Below are 23,301 nucleotides of genomic sequence, written 5' to 3' on the forward strand. Positions count from 1 at the left end.
CAAAGGTTTAGCCTGCTGTGTCTCTTAACTGGTGGATTTAACCAAAGCAGCTGAAGGTTCACATATTTTTGCACACCTACAATTATCAGTTTGTTGGTTTAAATAATGAAAATATTTCTCTTTGTGTGTGCTTCCACTAATGGTGAGATGAGTACGAGCAGCTCTAGTTTTGGTTACAGTGTTTTACATGGGCTCGAACACATAAAACACGCAGATCACATGCACAATCAGCATTAGAGGTGTGTTCATTCACTGCTTTATTGGGTACTGCATACATTTTGCTATTAAAGCCCCCCCCCCCCCCACATTGTATAATTATTTTCACATATAAAGCTTTATAAATTCTGCTTTAGACTGAGAGGTAGAGTTGCTGATTTGCTTCTGTGTTTTAGATCATTGCCCTGTTGCAACACCCATCCTCTTTTGAATTTGTATCTTGCTGTTTTTATGGGGTTTTAGATCTACCTACCTATCTATCGTCTCATCCTTTACATCTACCCTCTTGGTCTCAAGCTGGCTTCTTGCATTGCTGGGGGCTTCATTGCCTGGGGCTTCACTGTTTTTTTTGTTCTGCTTTGTTTCCCCGTGATATACGATTGTGATGTTTGGCGTGTACTGTGTTTTATTCTTGTCTATTAAAGCACTTTGTCAACATGTGTTTTTAAAGGTGCTATACAAATAATAATAATAATAAGAAGAAAAATAGATAGCTGGGATAGGCTCTAGCACACCCATGACCTTTGTGAGGAGAAGCGGTAAAGAAAATGGATGGATAATAATAATAATAATAATAATATTAATGTCTGAATAACATGGTGTAGCCCAAGTTGACCAGAGGTATGTTGATTTAATAACCTGTAAATACTATGGTGATAGAATGTAGCAAAACATCATAAAGCACTGTGTAATAAGTGTAATAAAGAGTCATTCTCAATTTTCGTGGGAGTGGGCTGGTTTGAAGGGATTTGGACTTAGTAGAATTCAGGGAAGGGCCACCCTGATCAGATTTAGGAACTCAAGGATCTATTGTTGAGGTGAGGTATATAGTCTGCTGTGAAAGAGGGAAAATCTGAGCACTAGATGAAAAACGGGAAGATTATTTGCTTTTGAGGCTGGAAAATATTGTGTAATATATTGAAATCCCTCACACAAAAGGTCACTAGAAGACTTCAAGATTAGACAACTCTGCATGAACTTCCTTGTATTGTGATGAAACATTTATTTCTGACCCATGATACAGAAAGTAGAGTGCTGGTATTTTCCATTAGAGTAGATCAAGATCAGACTAATAATTACAAACAAAAGGCAGGCAAATGAAGTACACCAGCATAGGATGCTATTCATTTTGCTACCTAAGAAGACAGGATATGGAGGGCTAAAGATGTTGTTACAATACACATAAGTCTACATCGTCATACACATATCACAAGACTAAAACTACAAACTCAAATTTGTGTGTGTGTCCTTCGTGGCTACATGACGTCCGTCACATGACAAAAAAAAGTAATTGGTGCTGTACAAGACTAAAAAGTATTTGATGTATTTCACTACTTTTCAAAAGAGATGAGAAAATTCAAATTTAAATTGAATTTGAGCCTCAAATGTATGATATACAGTATTTACATCGATAGATAATAGATTTGCTTTCACAATATGATGTGTCCTAACAGAAATGTGTGATTCTGCTTGGGATTTTGGGCTCAAACTCACATAAGCCAGTAGGAGTTCATGTCTACATTTGTAAACAAAATGGACCTTTTTCTGTAGTCAGGGGTTACATTTTAACCTTACATTTCAATAAGTTAAGAAATTTGCATTATTGAAAAAAGATGTACAATAGTGTCTTTACGGGGTACTTGTGGTAATGGCAGGTCGGGCATTGAGGTACTCCAGAACAAAGATCTGCAAAATCTTGTTGAGGTTCTCAATAGTGGAGCGGTCCAGGTTCTGCTCATTATCATCAAATGTGTGCCACACGACGGGGAAAGGAGAGGGAATAAGGTGGAGGATGCGGACACCTGACAAAGAAGCCAAGAACAGCGGTTCGTCATCAGACATTAACCATACGAGCCAACATATTTCAGTAGCGAACAATCTGTAGTGTATACCTCTGCTTAGGAACGGCAAATGATCATCTTGAATGTGGGCAATAGGTCGATCTGGCCAGAAATATTCCACATCGTAAGGATGATTTTGAAGTTGATTCGTGGAGTGGAGACGTTTTTCTGACAATATGCAGTAAAATCAGCATGTCAGTGTACACTTTTAGACCATTTGTTAATTATTACAATGTAAAATGAGATTACATTACCGTGGGGAAAGTTATTGTTGTATGTACGTCATGTCATCATAATTGCACATGAGACTGTCAGAACTTGCTACAATAGTACAATGGAGGTTTGCCCTAAAATATTGTCAAATAGTACTCTTGGTTGTATGGCTGCATCTAAATTTGCAACAAAATGTTGTTTAATCATTTTGTATTGCATTGTGTTTCATTCATTTGACATTTGTTTTTTCTTGTCTTTACAGTTGTCAGGGCTGCTGCCTCAGCACCCTGAACGCCTTCTGTGGGAGTGTGTGTGTGTGTGTGTGTATGTGTGTGCGTGGGTGTGGGTGTTCCTAGGTGTGTCTATGTGCAGGTATGGAGAGAGGAGTTGGAGTCGGGACAAGGTGCAATTAATCTTCATCAACGGTGTACTTAAGATCGCCTTGAGTAGTCGTACTGTCAGTCGCATCTCGCTCGCAAAACTATTCGCACTAAGTTGAAAGAAACACTGATCAGCTTTTTCCCTCTTGTCACCCAGTAACCCAACGCCTGCCTCCTCGCCTGCACACCTGCCTGCCTGCGGAGTTCCCCCACACCTGGTTCCTCACCCGCACTCCCTTCACGCCTGCCCGTGGAACCCCTTGTCTGGCCGAGACGGTCCACCCGAAGTCCCTGCTCCCCCTACCTGGGCGCCGTTCCCCCCTCTTTGCCTGTTGCGAGGAAACAAATGCCCTATAAGTGTACTTGCTTTGCTCGTTTCTGCTGTTGGGTCCTCTCCCGCAGTACAGTATTGGGAAAATTGCAAGACAGCGGTTTTGACCAATTTACTGTTTGGAAAATGAACATGTCAGTTAGGACTGCATCTGGTTAAAAACTACTACTACTACTCGCCAGTGAAGTGGAGCCTATCTTCGCTGACTTCAGAGAGGCAGGGTACACCCTAGAATGGTTGCCAGTCAATTTTAGGACACAAACATACTGGACAATCTTTCACACTCCACAAGTTTCTCCACGCCTCTGACTCTGGCTGAACCTGTGGAGTGGCTAACTAATTTCATATTCGTATTGTTTATTGTTGGATGTTAGAAGAGACCAAAAACATTAAAACATAGAGGCTATTATCAATTACCTATGTTCTGCAGCCGGGAGAGCCAGTGCGTTGTCTCTGGGAACTGGTTACCAAAACGTGGACTTGGGGCCCCGATCAGGTCCAACAACACAAATAGATCCTGGAAAAGAAGCAACACAAATGCTGAATTACTGTGCGAGAAACAAGCTCTCTCTAACTCTACACACCAGGAACATGCAGTCAAGGGAGGCAGAGCCTTGACCTGCATGTGAAGAATAAAGAAACTAACAAATTATCAGGCCTCCATAACATTCTTTTCCATATTATTTCTCTGGTTTGGGCTTTATTGTCATTTATTGTCGTTTCCTGCAGCCCCCTTTTTTGGAGCTTGGGTGGTGCTTTGTGCCTCCCCCCCCTCTCTCTCTCTCTCTCTCTCTCTCTCTCTCTCCCCCCTCTCTTCCCCAGCAATCAGCACCACCTTTGCTGCGCACCTGTCCTCTATCAACACTCATCACTGCCTGCATTAAAGCCTGCCAGATCCAGGAAGCCATCGCCAGAGTATTGACACTCTATTGTGGTACACAGGCCGACTCTTGCACTAGTAAGTGCTCGACGTTCTGCAATCGTACTCATCTCCTTGTGTTCTCCTCCGTCTTCAGAGCTTCTTCCGTGCCGCCCACCTCGCTGTCCGCTCCAGCCACGCCGCCAAGCTACCCCACCTGCTCACGTCCCCGCTTCTTGTTCGCTCCTTGTCCCGATGGTCCACCATCTCCTTGGATATCCTTTCCCTGAGCCAACCCTCAATAAACCATTCTAAACCGACTCCTTCTGCTTCAGTCTGCTTTTGGGTCCAGTCTAAGCTGATACGATTAGTATCATGACATTTATATTGCTTTCCCTTTGAATAAAAAAATGTCCATGATTTCAATTGCTGGATTTGATATATAGATATCAACACCATAGAAAATCTTTGAAGGGAGTTGAAAAGTCTGTGTTATCCAGCGACAGCCCCAGAAAATCACTGCTCTAGAGGAGCATTTTGTTGCAAATTTAGATGCATGGAAGAATGGGCCAAAATACCAGCAAGTGTGTGAAAACCTTGTGAAGACTTCCAGAAAACGTTTGACCTCCGTCATTGCCAACAAAGGGTACATAACAAAGTGTTGAGATGCATTTGTGTTATTAACCAAATATTTTCCACCATAATTTACGAATAAATTATTTTAAAAAATCAGTCAAGGTGATTTTCTGGATATTTTTTTTCTCATTTTGTCTATCATAGGTGAGGTATACCTATGAGGAAAATTGCAGGCCTCTCTCATCTTTATAAGTGGGGGGAACTTGAACAATTGGTGACTGACTAAATACGTTTTTGCTCCTCTGTACACACCCTCACCTCACTTCATTTGTCCACACTGTAATCTGTACACATGCATGCACTTGTACAGTGGGTATAAAACTCTATACACTCCTGTTCAAATGCCAGACTTTTGTGACATAAAAAAATTAAACCAAGCTAAATCACCTTCATATTTTTTTCACCATTAATGTGAACTCATTAATTAATTTTCCATACCACTTATCCTCACAAGGGTCGCCGGCGTGCTGGAAGGCTCCAGCTGACTCTGGGCAAGAGGCGGGGTACACACTGGGCTGGTCGCCTGCCAATTCCAATGTAGATTCTTCAATTAACCTACCATGCATGTTTTAGGAATGTGGGAGGAAACTGGAGCGCCCAGACAAAACCCACACAGGCACGGGGTGAACATGCAAACTACACACAGGCGAGGCCGGATTTGAACCCAGGTCCTCAGAACTGTGAGGCAGAAGTCCTAACCAGCTGTTCACCGTGTCGCCCCTGTACAACTCAATTGAAATTAAAAAAATATATATTTTTGAGTTTTATAATCAAGCAATCACATTCAAACGTATGTTAAATGGGAGTCAGCACACACCTGCTACGATTTACAGTGCCTCTGATTAACCACAAATGATTATATACATAGATAAGTCCTTCCACCTTGACTAAGGCCCCCAGATACACCTGAAAAAAAAAAGCCCCAAAGCATGATCGTGCCACCACCATGCCTTACTGTAGGTATAACACATACTTTATGGAATTATGGCAAAAAGTTGAATCTTGGTTTTCAAAATTTTGTAAAAACACTTTCATACGCATGTGGGAAAATGTATGGTCCAATGCAACCAAGGCTGAACAGTGGATAATTATCTCCAAGTTGAAAATGAATTATGAACAGTTCCAAATACCAGTCAGAGTTGGTACAAAACCTTCAGGCTTCTGCTCGAAAGAAAGAAAACATGGAACAACACGAAGCCTACTAAAACATCTGACATTTATTTGGAGTTAAACAGAGGCGCTTTATATGGTGGCAACTCCCACTTAACACGAGTTTGATTTGTTCATTTCAAACACACAGCCACATCCCCAGTTATAAGAGGGTGTGCACACTTGTACAACCACCTTATCGGAGTTTATTTCAGTCAAATTGCAATTGCATTGTACAGGTTATAGGTCACGTTATTGGTGGGAAAAGTTTTGAAATGCTTTATCTTGGTCTCATTGTTTTTATATCACATAATCTGAGAAGGGTGTGTAGACTCTAAATAGTCATTGTAAGATTGTGCGTGTGTCTGTGCATGTGTGCACGTGTAAAGTTAGCGTTACAGACGCGGTGAGGTGAGACGTACTATGCCATCCAGTTGATTGGTGTCTGTGTCTTCTGGAGGATGCGGGGTGTTTTCCATCTTCTGTGCTAAGTGACGAGAGCCATACAAAGAGTCAAGAGAGGTCCAGCGGAAGAGAGCTTCCTCTCCATCGAAGAAAATCAATTGCAAGGTCAGGTTGGGGATGGAGGCCTACAGGGGGAGAGAGCGACAGCGCGGTTATTTACAGCAGCACTATGTATTCTGAACGGTTTGCTGCCCTCTTGTGGAGATATCCTTTTCCGTTTTGGCCCTGAAAAAAACCCAGAGGGTATGTATGTCCTTGTTGTTGTTGCTACTATGCAAAACAAGATAAACCCAAAGCCCAATGATTGCATAAACAGGAAGGGACGGAAGGAGCCACAGTGGAGCGGAAGGATAGATTTCCATCACCACGTTGCATTCCAAACAATCTTTCGTCCACCAAGAAGGATGAATTGTATTGTCGTTGGTTTGTGTGTTTGTTAAATGACATTATTGTTAATGATAAGACTCAAGCATAACACATAATTGTTTTTTTGTTTGTTTTTTCAAATCGGGACAATTTGGTGATGATCTAAATTGGGGTTGTCTTGTTTATAATTTATAATTTCATCATCTCCCCTCCCCCCTTTAGATTTACCAAATAATAATCTATTTTACGCTTCTTATCTGGAAGCAAATTCATTTGCATTCAACGGAATTCCACTTCCCCGTGGTCCTTTCTGATGGACATCTTAACCCGATAAACACATACGGTGGCTGATCTCTGGCTGTCACTGGACCTATCCCTGTTCATCCAGTAGAAAGGTGAAGCAAAGGGCAAAGCAGTAGGCAACATGAATGCTAAGTGTTGTTGCTCTTCGTCAGTGCTGTGGTTTGACTATGTACGGTACAGCAACCATATTCATACCCCTTGAACTTTTCCACATTTTTTTTTACATTACAACCACAAACGTAAATGTATGTTATTGGCATTTCTTGTGATAGACCAACACAAAGATTCGCATAATAGTGAAGTGGACTGTCCATCATTCAAAAGTACAGTATTCTACCCCCTTTACTCCGATACCCTTACATAAAATCCAGTGCAAACAATTGTCTTCAGAATTCACCTAATTGGTAAATAAAGGCTGTGTATAATCTAACATCCGTATAAATACAGCTGTCCTGTGAAGACCTCAGAGGTTTGCTGGAGAACAATAGTCATTAGTGAACAAACAGAAACATGAAGCCAGGAAACACACCAGGCAGGTCAGGGATAAAGCTCTGGAGACATTTGAAGCAGGATACAGTGATACAAAAATATCTCAAGTTTTGAGCATCTCACAGAGCACTCAATCCATCATTCAAAAATGAAAAAAGCATGGCAAACCAACCGAGAAATAGCCGCCCACCTAAACTAATAGGCTGGACAAGAAGCAGGATAACCTTTATTGACCCCTCGGGGAAATTTGTTTTGTACATCAGTGAAGCTGCTGCAACCACTACTGTACTCTTCGATACACAATCGTTACATACAAAAACGTACACATTAATACAGTACTGTACGAAAAACGGATTTTCACACATTTCTCACTGAAGTTGAGCGGAACAAGAGCCTGTAATGATTTGTTTAAAGGCTCAATATTGACCACTGGAGGTCAAAAAAGGCGCTTGACCCCCCCCCCCCCCCCCCCTAGGTACAGTATTTGACTAAGAGGGTCTGAACACTTTGTTTTGCATTGGACACCACCTTTTTCTGATTTTGATTTGAAAAAAATAAAATTGTTTCCTTCCATATCACAATTATGTGCCACTTTAAGTTGGTCTTTCACATGAAATCCCAAGAAAACACATTCATGTTTGGAATTGGAAATTGACAAAATATGGAAAAGTTCAAGAGATTTACAAGCCACTGTATGTATTTGCAGCTATAGCAGCTTCCACTCTACATTTAGTGTGTGTCTGTGGAGATTTTTGTCAATTTCTTCAAGGGGCAGAGGCCTGGCTCACAATGTTTGTGCTAGTTCATTCCTGTGGTATCTTAGAGGTCAAGTTCTTCCACCCTAGAATCAACCAACCATGCAATTATGGATATTGCTTTGTGCACTGGGGAACAGTTTTGAAAGAAAAGAATATGGCCTTTATCCAAACTGTTCTTACAAATTGATCTTATTTTATGTTGCCTCTTTAAGTCACATGCTAGCCACATATTGTACCTTTTGGTTTTTCAGCTCTCCATCGAGGGCTCGTGCCAGCTCCAGCATCATGGCGCAGGGCACAGCGGAATCGGTGGCCCCCAGAAAATCCCTACCGTGCCATTGTTGAGGGTAGTACTTGGAGTCATAGTGACAGGCCAGGACCAGGCGGCGCTTGGCTGATGGGTTGAGGGTGGCAATGAGGTTGGTGAAGGGGAGTGGCCCATAAGGTGTGTCTGAACTGAATCTATCCTCTGTCACTTCCCAGCTTGCTACCAAGGGAACCCAGCGTTGTTTTAATATGCTGAAATAAATGAATACATAATGTTAGAGTAGTCAATCTTAGCTTCTTCATACCTTAGCTGAAGTGACCTGTTTGTTTTGTTGTATATCTGTTATCCATGTTTGGCCCTTTTACAGGGCATAGATCGAAATATAGATACTGTACAGATAAAATCGAAATCCCTAGACTGCCCAATGATTGTGTGAACAGTGGCTGAAATGCTGGCAAATGACTGTACGGTCAGACCGTGCAGGAAGGCAACTGCACAGGAATGAGTCCTATATTCACATTGTTATTTGGGCGAGGCAATTTATTTGTATAGCACAAGGCAAATCTATAGTGCTTACCAGGGGCAAATAAATTTAAAATGCGATAAAACTGGAGGATGAAAATAAACAATATTAAAGCAGGATAAATGAAAAGATAATAAAAATAATAATTTTGATTCATGAAAAAGCAGCAGTAAACAATAAAGTTTTCAGACCAGATTTAAATGTAAAGACAGTTTGAGCGGATCTGAATTGTTCAGGAAGTTTGTTCCACGGTTAAGGAGCATAGAAACCGAGCTTTGCTTCACGTTGTTTAGTTCTGGTTTTGGAAACACTCAACAATTCTGCACCTGACAAGTCTCACGGGGAAGTAAAAGGTCTTGAATATGTTTAGATCCAAAAGCATTCCCAGCCTTTTAGACCCACAGTGAGACTTCTATATATTCTTTGACTCCCAGGAAGCCTGGATTCAAATTTTAGGACCGGTGTGATGTGGTCCAGTTTCTTGCTACCGGTAAGTACTCGAGCAGCCGCAAACTGGACCAGTTGCATCTGTCTGGTTGATTTTTTGTTCAAACCAGTAAAAACCCCATTACAATAGTGTGAACCCCATTTCTGTTTGGATGAAATATCTTTTCTTTCGGTGGTAACAAGGAGACTTTGGCACAGCTTATAGGTGGCTTTTCACATTTCTCACATGATTTGTGGCTGCCAATGACACTGAGTCAAGTTGAGCATTGACCTTTAACCTTTCAGGTTTGGGGCCATAAACAATAACTTCTGTCTTTTCTGCATTGAGCTGGAGAACATTTTTGCTCATGCACTCATTGACGTGATAGATACACTCAGTCAGAGAGAGCAAAGGGTTGAGGTTGTGTGGTAACACTGAGATGTACAGTAGATCTGTGTGTCATCTGCATAAGTCTGATCAGACATTTTGTGATATTCCATGAGCTAAATTAGAGGCAGCATGTCGGTGTTGCATAGAAGTAGCCCAAGAATGGACCCTTGGGGTACCCCGCATGTGATCTTTCTTCGCTCAGACTCATTATCAAGAACTGCAACCAAGAAGTCACAATCTTATATTGAACCAGTTCAGCACAGTGCCAGTAAGTTCCACCCACGGTCTGTCAATCACAATGTCAAATATGTCAAATGCAGCATTGAGTTCCAGTAGAACCAAAACAGTGGTTCTGTAGGCATCATTGTTCAGATTCATTGTTCATTGGAGGATATGTTTCCATTGTTGTCATAGCTTAGATGAGCAAACTCACCTGCTGCACAGCCTGGCTGCCTGTAGAGCCTGGATACCTAGTCACAAGTAATGGCCTCAAGTCCCTCTGCCACATCTGTGACACGTCTGTGTGTGACAAAGCTGTCTGGATCTCATTGGATGTAAGTGTGACTGCTCGGTGCTGTAACTAAACAAGAGCAGAGAGTTTTTTTGTTTATGTTAGTTCTGTCTTGATATCAGCCTGTCAGTCACCTGCAGACCTTAGATTGATTAACATGTTGTTTGTAAAACAATGTGTTCAAAGGTGTCAAAGTGTGAGCCCTTGCACTGCGTCCTCTGGTTTCAAGATGGAATTACTTTTAAATGGCTAGGTATAGAGCATATTCACTAGAACAGAAAGTACTATGAGGTACTGCTACATAAACTGACTGAGCAAAAATTTGGGCAGCGCATGAAACAGTTGTTGATCATACTGGGAGAAACAATTACGGGTAAGTCTGCAGCACAAAATTCAATCACAGTAGATACCTGTGAAAGGACAGTGAATACAAAGCCAAAAGCCTACAAATCAGTCAAACATAAAGATACTCACCGTATACAACGGTCATGAATATTCTGCCTTTACAAAGATAAGAATGATCAGTTTTGATTGGCACTGTCATAGAGTGACTAATTTTATTCATGTATGATTATGATTATTATCTTCCGTACCGCTTATCCTGATGAGGGTCGCGGGCGTGCTGGAGCCTATCCCAGCTGAGTCCGGGCGAGAGCCGGGGTACACCCTGAACTGGTCGCCAGCCAATCGCAGGTCACATATAAACAAACACCATTCGCACCTACGGGCAGTTTAGAGTCTTCAATTGACCTACCATGTTTTGGGTATGTGGGAGGAAACCGCAGTACCCGGAGAAAACCCACGCAGGCACGGGGAGAACATGCAAACTCCACACAGGCGAGGCCGGATTTGAACCCCGGGCCTCAGAACTGGGAGTCAGACGTGCTAACCAGTCGGCCAGCGTGCTGCCATTATTATTATTTTTTAAACATTTTATTTCAGCAGTAGTGTGGAAGAGTCACTGACTTCTCATATACTGTAGGTACAGTAAATAAGAAATACAAAAAATTTAGAAGCAGCTCCCATTGTGAATCAGTGCTGTGCTACTCCACTGCGGAAATCATTATAATAATAAATGTAATTCAAATCCAAATCTTGACTTTGAATTGTGTAGGCATACCTAAAGTTGTGGCTGTTGAGTGCCAGACTAACGCTAAAATAGAATTAGTTTATCAGTATCTATGCAAGGTTGTTCATGTTTGTTTTGTGATTCCTAAAATACAATCACGGGTTCAGTAAACATTGATCCTCTTATTTCAGTGGTTCTCTTGAAATTGGTCTCAAAGTTCAGACTGCAGAGAAGTGTGGTTGTCTTGGAAACACACATTAAAAACCGAGCAAGCCAAAGACAGTCCATCTGTTATAGACTGTTTCACCTTCTCCAGTATTTCCCCCTGGTCATATAATGCGGTAGAAATTATATTATTTTCATACTAATAACTAATTCAGGAGAAATTAGATTATTCATTCATTCATCCGTTTTCCGTACCGCTTATCCTCACTGGGGTTGCGGGCGTGCTGGAGCCTCTCCCAGCTATCTTTGGGCGAGAGGTGGGGTACACCCTAAACTGGTCGCCAGCCAATTGGAGGGCACATATAAACAAACAACCATTCGCATTCACAACTACAGACAATTTAGAGTCGTCAATCAACCTACCATGCATGTTTTTAGGATGTGGGAGGAAACCCACACAGGCGAGGCCGGATTTGAACCCGGGTCCTCAGAACTGTGAGGCAGATGTGTTAACCAGTCGGTTACCGTGCCACTGAAATTAGATAATTTCCATGCTAATATCAAGAACAAAGAACATCTAATACACAGTTAAGAGTAGTGCCTAACTTTCTTTCCCTTTTCAGGTTCAAAAGTTAAAAAAAAAAAAAGTCTAAACACAAAAATCATCAACAATATACAATCATGTTTCACACAGTACACCAGTAATTCCCAACCACTCTGCTGCGGCACATTAGTGTGCCATAGGAAATTATCTAACTTTCTTCTTAAATTATCATTTAAGATCTCTGTGTGAATCTTACAATTTCTGCAAGCATATCAGCTGTGTTCAATTAAACAGGACAAGATTGATCATCAAGTAAACGTGTTAGTAAATTGAGACATGATCATCATTATTTCACTCCAGTATACTGTGTATACTTTTTGTGATATATTTGTTTAATGGTGTGCTGTGAGACTTTTCTAATGTAAAATATTTGCATTAATCGGCTTAGTAAAGGTTGGGAAACACTACTGTCCACATTCATCTAAAATGTTTCATCATAATGACAGCGTGACATGCACATCAGAATTGCTTCTTCATTGTTTGGTCTTCGAAGTTACGTTCTTTCCTAGCTGTGTCCGAAAACCAGTTTGTACTATGGAAAGTCCTGGTTCAGTCTAGTAATTACAGCGTAGCATACAATGCAATGTACAGTATTATTACGTGGTTGCATACTCGACAACATTACCGTGCAAAGTACCAGGGCTCACCGAACCCAGAGAGGGTTAAATTGGGGTCCACTTGAAATCTATAAATACCAAGGCCTTGCAATTGGAAGATCAATGATGATGACAGTGATGCCATAGCAACGACACGCAGCCTTAAACCGAGAGAAGAAGACGAGAAGCAAGAATGTCGATGCATAATCAGGTAGCTCCTACATCTCAAAAGAATTGTGCAGTACAGCCCAATTAATAATAATTAATAGCATGTATTAGCATCAAATGTTAAACACTCCGGTGACACATTGATTTGGCACTCCTTTCCCCCCGTAATCCCTACATTTAAATAACAATAACAATAATGATAATTTATAGATGTATTGCGTTACAATTACTAAGTCCAATGCATTTCGAAAATTCAACCAATAAATAAAATAAGGTGTCATTTATTTGAACAGGCTTAGAAGAGCCACTCTAGTTTACAGTGAGTTATTATAAAACATCTCAAACTCAATAAAACAAAATCGATTACTGAGGGTGGTGTTATATTTAACCTAAAGAAAAACTAGTTTCGGAAATACGTTCTACAGTGTTGATGATTTAAGATTGCTTTGCTACCCACTGACTGATGACAATATCACTACAAGTTTCCAGAGGCACTCACTGTATTTAAGTGTAGTTGTGGCAGCAGATTTAATTGACTTACCTTTTCTTGCGTCCACGGGTTTCCATTAGAGCAGTGGATGAATGTTAACCAGATGGCAAAAGTGGCCAAAAAACGCATTATAGGCTCGGCCATCTTTTCTGCGGCTTTCTCTTTCTCTCTCAGCCGCACACACTTCAAGATCATGTGGAAGGCAGCAGGGAGCGCTCGCAATTATCCGCTGCGCGCGTGCGCGCGCGCGAGTGCCTGGTGCTCCGCGTACGTTCGTTTCCCCCTTTCCGATTAACTCATAAGATAAAATGATTTAATGGAGAATACGACATATAAACGACGACAAAAGTAAAGACATTCAATTTCAGCTTAGAACGAAAAGCGTGCAGTGGGTGAAAGAGCGACATTACAGGCAAGGCAGCCCGTGTACCACGTGGTTTCATATTCACGTGACTAAACCGGAAATGTGCTTCTTGAGCTCGTGTGGTCCATACGTAGTCTTCTCTAGCTAAACCATTAAACCATTAAATCGTTGAGTTGTATTGGCGATGGCCGAGGAAGTGGGCTACTTGAAAGCACAGCTAAGAGAGAAAGAGAAAGAGATTGCTAATCTGAAGCATAAACTGGCCATATTCGAAAAGGTACAGTGTGTTTTGGTGACTGCCAACCTGACATGCAGTAATATTTATTTGCAATGTTGCTTGTGTATCGTCAGCCAACAATGCTAATTCAATTTCTACCGTGGGACTATCTAGTTATATTGACTGATTTTCTGTCTGTATACAGCAGCTATCGGTACGTCTCAATAAATTAGAATATCGTGGGGAAATTAATGTATATCAGTAGACTCAATTTCAAAAGTCAAACTCCTATATTGATTCAGTACACACAGTAAAATAATTGTAATGAAGACAGCTTAAAGCTAACGGAAACCAAAAGTTCTCAGGAAATGAGAATTTTACAAAAGAAATAATATATATTTTTTAATATAGAAATTAGGAAGGAATTGGTCATGTGACAAGATTTCTTTCTTTCTTTAATGAGTCTGTATGATAAATAATAGCACATAAGGTAAGGAAATTTGCGCTCTGTGAAATATTTATGGTAACTGTGCTTCCTAACAAAAAACAAAATTAAAAATTCCGTTGGACAGCCTTTTTATTTCCTTTATAAATGTTACCACTCATCTAAGGAACATGCATTTGTGGGATGAGCATCCGAGCAAAGTATGTGGGTTGCAGCCATGAAAATCTCTTCTCTGTTCGTACCAAACAGCTTATTTTTCTTTTGCCATTGACTTTTGTTTTGAGCTTTTGGTGCCCCAGCATGAGCACGGCCCTGCTACAGTGGTCAGTAGGTGTGTGCTCCAAGAATTGGCATGCTAAATTTGAATGATGTGGCTAGTGTCTGTGCAATAGGGCCAACTTTAAGCTGGTGTTCCGCAAAACCAAATTGTGGCATTGTTGGGAATGCATTTTTTAATGGGGGATGTCAGAGATAGGCCGCGATGTGTGCGTCCCAAGAAGACAACACACAAAGATATTTTCCTCACACTGTCAGCACTTCCGTACTGTAAATTGTCTTCAACGGATTAGATGTCAACGTTTTTAGCACCGTATGGCTGACGGCTCTCTGCTCAGACAATCCTGAACAGACAGACAGCCCATCTTCAGTCTCACAGGGCTGCCAGAAGGCTTTCCATGACTGCCCTTCACTGTCATGTGCACTGGAACCTGAACATATGGAGGAATATTATGTTCACCGATGAGTCCATATTCTGCCTATGGCAATTAGATTGTAAGGTCAAAGTGTGGAGGAGATGTGGAGAATGCTATGGTGATTGCTTTTTGTTTTCTCGAAGAACAATACTTTAGTCCCAGAGCTCCATGACAGAGTGACGCCTCTTACTCCACTAAAAGGCAAAGCAGCTCTCTCCAATGAAGACATCTTGAGGTACAGCAGGCAGCTCCTCCTGCCTGAGTTGGGTGTGCAAGGTAACAATTCCTCTTATACACTGGGTTCCAAATTATTAAGCAAATGATATTTTTCTCAATAGTTGATACAAATGACAGTCTGTGTATTGTTCAGGTCATCAACTGTCAGAATATAATTCAAATGTTATCGAGCAAACTTCCCAACGATAACAGTATTTTTTGAAAAATCAAAAACTTAAAATGCACAGTTCCAAATGATTACGTTTAATCAATACGAGTTTCAAGACGTTTGACAGTTTTTAAAGAACTTAAAATAGTAATTCATTGAATTTGCCACACAATTCTGTGTGGAGTTTGCACGTTCTCCCTGTGGCTGTGTGGATTTTCTCTGGGTACTCCTCCCACATTCCAAAAACATGTGTGGTAGATTAATTGAATACTCTAAATTGGCCGTAGGTGTGAATGTGAGTGCGAACGGTTGTTTTTTTTTTTTTTTTATCTGGGCCCTGCAATTGGCTGGCGACCAGTTCAGGGTGTACCTCGCTTCTCACCCAGAGTCAGCTCGGATAGGCTCCAGCACGCCCGCGACCGTAGTGAGGATAAGCATACGGAAATTAATAAATGTATGAATTAAGTTGCAGCATTAGGAGGTCATTGACTGAAATTAAAAGCTATTTCAATCAAAAACGTCATAACAGATCAAGTTACATTTTGACATAGGACCCTTTATTTGATGGCAGCTTCACAAATCTTATATCCATTAAATTCTTCTTGAATGTCCTCTGAAAAGTATGTGGAATTCTGACTGACCACTTTCCTCCATGGTACAAAAAGAAGAAGCATGTTTTTATTAACAAAATCATCTTCAAGCATGACGAAGCATCATTGGAAAAGAAATTCAAGCAGAAACTCTCCAAAAAGTCACAAGTTTAATGGATGTAAGAATTGTGAAACTGCTATCAAATAAGCGGTAACATGTCGAAATGTAACTTGATAGCTTTTGATTTCAGTAAATATTACCTAATGCTGCAAATTCAATAACTATTTTCAGGTCTTTAAAACCTGTTAAATATCTTAAAACTATGTTGTGCATAATAGTTTGGACCCGTGCATTTTGAGTTTTTCTAATTTTTCAAGAAAGTACTGTTATCATTGGAAGTATTGTTCAAAAACATTTGAATTATATTCTGACAGTTGATAACATCAAAATTATGCCGACTGTCATTTGTATCAACTGCTTAGGGAAGGCTGAGAAAAATATCATTTGCATAATCATTTGGCACACAGTGTACACGCCAGAGAATGAGTATTGCATGGCACAGTACGCGACAGTGGCGTCTTGATTTGTTCGCAGGACAGCTAAATCTATCGAAGACATCCGTACTGGTTGTGGGTTGTGGAGGACTGGGCTGTCCTTTGGCTCAGTATCTAGCAGCATCAGGCATAGGTAGGTAATTGACTTGCAAATTAAAATTTTAATATTATATGTACAAATTCCAATGAAGCTGGGACGTTGTGTAAAACCTAACTGAAAACAGAATACAATGAGTTTCATGTCCCTTTCAACCTATATTCAGTTGAATACACCACAAAGACAAGATATTTAATGTTCAAAAGCGGCACTGCATTAAAAACCGGCATCATTGTGTAAAGGCTATTGCCACGGTAGCTTCGGAACACTTCAGAAAACAATTGTCAGTTAACACAGTTCGTTGCAACATCTACAAATGCGGGTTAAAAACTCTACCATGCAAAGTGAAATCCATATAGTAAATCAACAACTTTGAGAAACAGCGCCGGCTTCTCTGGCCCTGAGCTCATCTGAGATGGACTGACGCAACATATGCCATTAAAGCAACATATTTTTCAGGGACGCCCCTGCTTATTTTAGCAAGACAATACCAAGCCATATTCTGCCCTCGTTACAACGGCGTGGCGTCGTAGTAAAATAGTGTGAGTACAAGAATGGTGTGGACTGCAGTCCACACCTATCCCATTGAAAATATGTGGCCCATTACAAAGTACAAAATACCACAACGGAGACCCCGGACGGTTGAGCAACTAAAGTTCTACATCAAGCAAGAATGGGAAAGAATTCACCTACTAAGCTTCGGCAGTTAGTGTCCTCAGTTCCCAAGCGCTTATTGAATGTTGTTAAAAGGAAAGGTGATATAAACATGCCCTTCTAAACATGCCCCTGGCCAAGATTTTTGGGAAAATGCTGCAGGCATCAAATTAAAAAATGTGAAAATATTTGCAAAAACAAACCCTAATGTTAATCAGTTCCAACATTAAATATCTTGTCTTTGTAGTGTGTTCAAGTGAATATATAGTAGGTTGAAAAGGATTAACAAATCATCTGTTTTTATTTGTTTTGCACCGCATATATATATACACACACATATGTCTCTGAGTATTTTTAATTTTATCTTTTTTTTTTGTTTTTTTTAACTTAAAAAAAGAGCCAACGAATGTAATTCCTCTTGATGCTGAGCTAAACTCCTGATGATCTTGTGCAGTATGCTGACATCTTGTGTAACAGCATGCGTTACAAGTTGTGAAATGTAAAAACCTTGATGTTATTTTTTAATTTAGAAGTGTATTTTATTGACAATTTTACCCCAGAGCTTTTGGCTTTTAGGTTTCTACTGCAATTGAATTAAAGTTGGAAATACATTTATGCATAGCAGATCTCATTCTATTTTACATGGTTTTCTATCGCTATTAGGATTTGGCATTGATTTATTCCATCCGTGTTTCTCCGCAGGGCGTCTTGGTCTACTGGACTATGATGAGGTAGAGATCAGTAATCTGCATAGACAAGTGCTACATGGCGAGGAGAACCAGGGTCAGGCTAAAGCTCTGTCTGCAGCCAATGCAGTTAGAAGGTGATGTTGGCGCCCTGCGCAGTCACGTTTATGTCAAAATCACATTTATTTCAGCTATTTTATATGGATTTTGTACCTAATGCACAGTACATTAAAACTCTGAAAAATCTAGACTTCAAATCTCAAATAAGGAAGTTGCTATTTTGGTAATATTATTAGTAAACATTCCATAATTCGGAAAATTGTGTAATTGAACTGCTGTTTCTGACCCTGATGGTTGCAGTGTAATGTATTCAGGCGCTTTCCAGTCTCACCGCAGGTTATATTTAGGTGTGTGTTTGACTCCAGTCTGCAAATATTGTGTAAACATGTTGTTTCAGAGGCAGTTTCTTTTGGTGCCTCTTGCCCCCACTGTGGTTAGTATGCACATGGGTTGGCATTCGCCACACGAGGGTACCATTTTACCACTACGAACTCACACTGACAGCAGTGTACATTTACAGTAGGACCTGTAAGGTTGAACAACATTTCAAGATGTGGTTTGATGTCAGATTTGGTCCAATTTTGAAATCATTTCCTACAGGTAATGATGGAACGTGAACTAATCCATTCCAGTATCAAACTACCACCAACGTAAAACATGTATTAACTGTGCAGGCATTTTAAAAGTAAAGTTTTTCCATTCTTAACTGCCACACAAGTGCAAAAAGAAGATAATCACTGTTAAAATTAGTGGTGGGGGATCAGGGCCAGTAAAGCCTACCTTCTGTGCTGGCCTAAACACTTGTCAGAATCACTGCCCTACTGTGCATTTACAATATAAACTATAATATTTGTTTCATAAAATAGACAACATTTTTATCCCAACAGTCTATTCTCTTCATTTCGTAGTGTTTTTCTTGGCTGCATATGCCTATGGATGTATGTGGATGTTAGATTATTATTATTATTATTTTTAATCTCCAATCATATTTCAGCCTGTGTTGCAATGTCAATCTAATCTGTGCAGTGCCTTCAGAATCAACCGTGCTATCTGATGTAATTTAAACAATGGGACTGCTTCTTTAACAAATAAAATAATTTAATTTGTCCTCACTCGGCCAGTAAGGGCCAGCGAACTGGCCCTTGATGACACCAGGATTTTTCCGTCCGTTTCCGTTTTTTTCCTAATTGTATAACCTCAGGGGGCCTTTGACTTTAGAGCTTTCACTGCACTTTGTTGATTTATGTATATGAAATGTAGTATGTGACGAGAGATTAATAGAATTTGTTAATTTTCTCTTCATTTGTACTTTTCATTGTAATCTTTCAGGTTGAACTCAACAGTAGAGTGTATCCCTTACCACCTACAGCTTTCACCTGAGAACGCCTTGCAACTCATTCAGCAGTATCCTGTTCACTCAAGTTTTGGTTGTCTTGGAAATTTAAAGGGGTGATATGAGGATAAGCGGGACAGAAAATGGATGGATGGATATTTTGCCAAACCAACGTTTTCTAATATTTTGGATGTATTATTGGCTCTGTGGTGGCTCAGTAAACACGTGGAATATGGATAAAAATCGTCCATGCGTTCCTGAGCTCGAGACGTTTTTTTGCAGAGTCCTGAAGTCAGGTCATGAGAATTTCTCGAGTTTATCTACGTCAATAGCGAAGATCTGTGCCTTCCCTTTCCGCTCCCGAGCCAGCGCTGTCAACAAAACAAACGTGTGCCCTCTCAAATGGGTCTTCTACCCTGAGGCAACTAATCAGTGGAAAGGGGGCGGTCTTAGCCAAATATGGACAAAGCGGATGGCAAACTCGGTCAAAACCAAGATGTTTTCTGGAATGAAATTGACACTTTTATACGAAGTCCATGTTAAAGAGTCACTCTATGGAGGCCTCACTAGCCAAAATACCTTTAAAAGATAAGAGTATTGCTTACATGCCTTGACTTCATGGACTTCATATATGACATTGTGGCTGATTGTTCAGACAATGTTCCTACTCGTTATCTTGTGAATGATACCTGTGTGCTGAGTGGCAAGCCTCTAGTATCAGCGAGTGCCCTCAGAATGGAGGGACAGGTAAAACATTTTCATCTTGCAAATCTCACCGGCATCACCATCCTTCACAGCCTTTAAATGTTGTGTTTGCTTGTGTCCGTAGTTGACCGTCTATAACTATGATGGAGGCCCTTGCTACAGATGCCTCTACCCAGTACCTCCACCCCCAGAGACAGTGACAAACTGTTCTGATGGAGGGGTGTTAGGAGTGGGTAAGTCGAGCCTCATTCCCAGAACCCATTAACTATGTAGACTCGTCTTTCTCCAGCGTCTCCAGCCTGTTAAACGTTGGTTGCTAGTAAAATGTTCCACTTTTCTTTAAGTTCCAGGCATAATGGGCTGCTTTCAAGCATTGGAGGTCCTCAAGATAGCCTCTGGACATGGCTGTATCTTAACTCTGGCATAACATACTGTTGTTGTTGTACATTTCAGACTTCATCTGTGAAATATTTACCTGTCGGAAATGTAGGAATCCTAACAAATGCTGGATGAGGATCATTAATTTGCCTTATTGGTCAAAGTCGATATTTGTTCTGTGTCACAAATGAATATGAAATTACTTCACATGAGCATTTTTTATTTGTATGTCCTTTTATTCTTGCTTTCTATCAGTGATACAGTACAGTTGGAAGTGGAACTAATTGTTCTCAACATGACTGTTACATAAGACACACCTGCCAGAATAGCACAACGAAAGCAGTGTTGAGTATTCATGCAAAATTACTATTAACGTAAGATATGCAGGAAAAATAAATAAAAATAAGCGCCCTTAAAGTCAACGAAAACATTTAAATTTGTGGAGGCAGCAGTTCATACACTACACTGTGATTCTGTTGCATGGTCTTAGCCAAACACTGGAACTTCGGCCAGCCTAGCTTTCAACTCATTGATGGAGAAAATTGGTGTGAAGGTATGGTAGTTATTATGTAAATTAGCTGTTGCATAACAGTGCATTGGTAGTGCGGAGGCACTCAGATACATTTTGAGAAATAGGTAGCTATTTCACACTTGATGGGTGGGCAGGCACTTCAGAGACCCATTTGCATACAAATAATCAAAAGTAAATTTATCCCCTTTCAGGTGTGACAATTAAGACATCTTGTTAAATTGTGGCCACAATTTGAGGAAAATGGTAAGTGGTTTGTGCCTCGTAACTAAAGCAGAAAAGAAATTTATTTTTTCATTACAAAGCGTTTTACTTAACCACACATGCCAGCTTCCTGTGGCCAGCAGCTGGTGATGTTTGACGCTCAAAGTGCGAAGGTCAAGTCCATCAGGTTGCGGCCCAAACATTCAGGATGTGTCGTGTGTGGGGAAAAGCCCAGCGTAACTCAGTTAGTCGACTATGAAGCCTTCTGTGGGTCTGCTGCAACAGATAAGGTTGCCTTTGATATTATGAAACATTGTTTTACATAAAATAATCAATTGTGGTTGTTAATTTGATATATTGTACAATTTTGTTGTGTGTTCAGTGTCACAGACTCAACCTCCTGTCCAGTGATCAGAGGATCTCAGTGCAGGTGGGGAACCTTTTGGCCGTTACATCCCCCCTGTATTAAGTGCTGTTTATTCAACGATTACTAGTACTGTTCTCCCAGAATTTATGAAAATTGATAAACTGATTGTATCACAGCACTCATAGGAAACCTTAAATGCGCTAGTACATTTTCCACTGAAAAGAATAACACACTGTGTTTGGCATGCATAATGCTGCATGTGGGTTGTGCATACACATGACTGCACAATCTAAGTTTTTAAAGGGTCATTAAGTGCAGAGATAGAGATCACTGTTGAATTGAATTTGTGTCATGGCTCCATTAAGAAGTAGTTTTGATTCAAATGATTTTAGGAAAACCAGTTAAAATAATTGTAACATGCTACAACTCAAACCTGAGTAATACTTGCAAAGCCATTTACATTTCCGTATTTAACTAGGAGATATAAATCCATTTTCCTTAAGCTAAAACCACTCCCTCATTAATCACTTGGTTAATGTTACATGCATTCAGGAGACTGTATCATTGTAATTCCAGGATTACAAATCCATTGTTGACGGTGCAGAGCCCCATCTCCTGTTAGATGTGCGCCCTCTTGTGGAGGTGGACATATGCCATTTACCCAGCTCGCTCAGTATCCTTTCGGTGACTGGAGACATAACATAAAACAGTCTGATGTGACCGGATGGAGCCCATTTTCTTTGGATTTTTCTCCTAACATTGTTGCCAGACATACCACTCTCAAGTTTAGAAAAGAGGAAGCGCGAACATATGCAATTACTTGAGGACAGCATCGGCCAATTGAAACAGCAGATAGTTGGTGTCTGCTGGCCTCCAGGTAACATAACAAAATGATGGCTTTATCTGCACGTCGTCTGAAACTAACCATATTCACAGTCTGCTGTGTGCTTTCCCACTGCTAGGCTGGCTGCACGTTTTGGAACGCTAGCAGATTGCAATGGGGTTGCCAGGTGACCCCTTTTCCAAAACAAGTATGGCCAACCTGAGCAGCTGGTTGGCTTTAGAGGACTGAATATTAAAAACAACAACAACAACAATATTTTGACTCAGTTTTGCTACTTTAACAATGAGATAAATTTAACTGTACAGATTTTGTGCTAGTGCACACTACACTCATTTGTCACATATTGTATTGGATTAAACTATATATAACAATAGTGGTGACTGGACACTGAAATAATTGTGAATCAGTGCTTGAATAAATGGCAATACTGCAATTAAAAACTGCAGTTACATCATGGGATAGTGGCACTCATACAGTACGTACATAAACATAATGTTTTTAGCCGTTTGTTTGGTCTGCATCATAACACATAACTTATAGTTCTCCCCAAAACATGGGAAATACAGACCATGCAGCCAAAACAGCATCCTTTTCTTGAATATAATCTGTATACAAACTGCATGTTGTCCCCTGTAGTTCTTATATAGAGCCACAGGAATGTGATTCATTCACCAAAAATGATCTTTGTGGTTTCTTCCAGTTTATGTGATTTGTAAGCTGGGCAACGACTCTCAGAAGGCTGTGCAGATTCTAGGGGAGATGAGTGGATCAGAAGTGGACAATATTACAGTGAAAGACATCTGTGGAGGCCTGATGGCGTGGGCGCAGAGGATAGACCCCGCATTCCCACAATATTAATATAATGTTACCTTCTATCTATGTTTTCTGAAAAATAAACGTCATCTTTTTATTATTAGTCTTTGTGTTATTTGTCATCCTTTAAAGAGGTCAGAGTGAGTCCAGCAGTTAAACCGTTTAT

General features: G+C 40.4%; 2 protein-coding genes across 3 annotated transcripts; one reads left to right on the top strand and one right to left on the bottom strand.

Annotated features, from left to right (window-relative positions):
* Positions 1-1,164: 1,164 nt before the first annotated feature.
* qpct (glutaminyl-peptide cyclotransferase) lies at positions 1,165-13,638 on the bottom strand. Its single transcript, XM_061696340.1, is given in 8 exon segments — positions 1,165-2,018; positions 2,109-2,225; positions 3,399-3,498; positions 6,048-6,215; positions 8,243-8,494; positions 8,496-8,525; positions 10,048-10,194; positions 13,269-13,638. Coding segments are annotated over 8 exon segments (1,131 nt in total). The 5' UTR covers positions 13,413-13,638; the 3' UTR covers positions 1,165-1,845.
* Positions 13,639-13,681: 43 nt separating this feature from the next.
* mocs3 (molybdenum cofactor synthesis 3) lies at positions 13,682-23,235 on the top strand. Of its 2 annotated transcripts, none has more exons than XM_061697145.1 (13): positions 13,682-13,858; positions 15,079-15,211; positions 16,506-16,598; positions 17,919-18,039; positions 19,292-19,366; positions 19,925-20,042; positions 20,125-20,233; positions 20,345-20,407; positions 21,238-21,401; positions 21,494-21,541; positions 22,055-22,151; positions 22,248-22,355; positions 23,023-23,235. In XM_061697145.1, exons 1-13 carry the CDS (start codon positions 13,766-13,768, stop codon positions 23,178-23,180), a joined length of 1,380 nt encoding a protein of 459 aa, XP_061553129.1. In that variant the 5' UTR covers positions 13,682-13,765; the 3' UTR covers positions 23,181-23,235. The 2 variants fall into 2 exon arrangements, with proteins under 2 accessions (XP_061553129.1, XP_061553130.1); XM_061697146.1 differs by having other exon boundaries at positions 22,441-23,108.
* The last annotated feature ends 66 nt before the right edge of the window (positions 23,236-23,301 follow it).

Source organism: Phycodurus eques, chromosome 14 (genome assembly GCF_024500275.1).
Source record: "Phycodurus eques isolate BA_2022a chromosome 14, UOR_Pequ_1.1, whole genome shotgun sequence".
NCBI classification, from domain to species: Eukaryota; Metazoa; Chordata; class Actinopteri; order Syngnathiformes; family Syngnathidae; genus Phycodurus; species Phycodurus eques.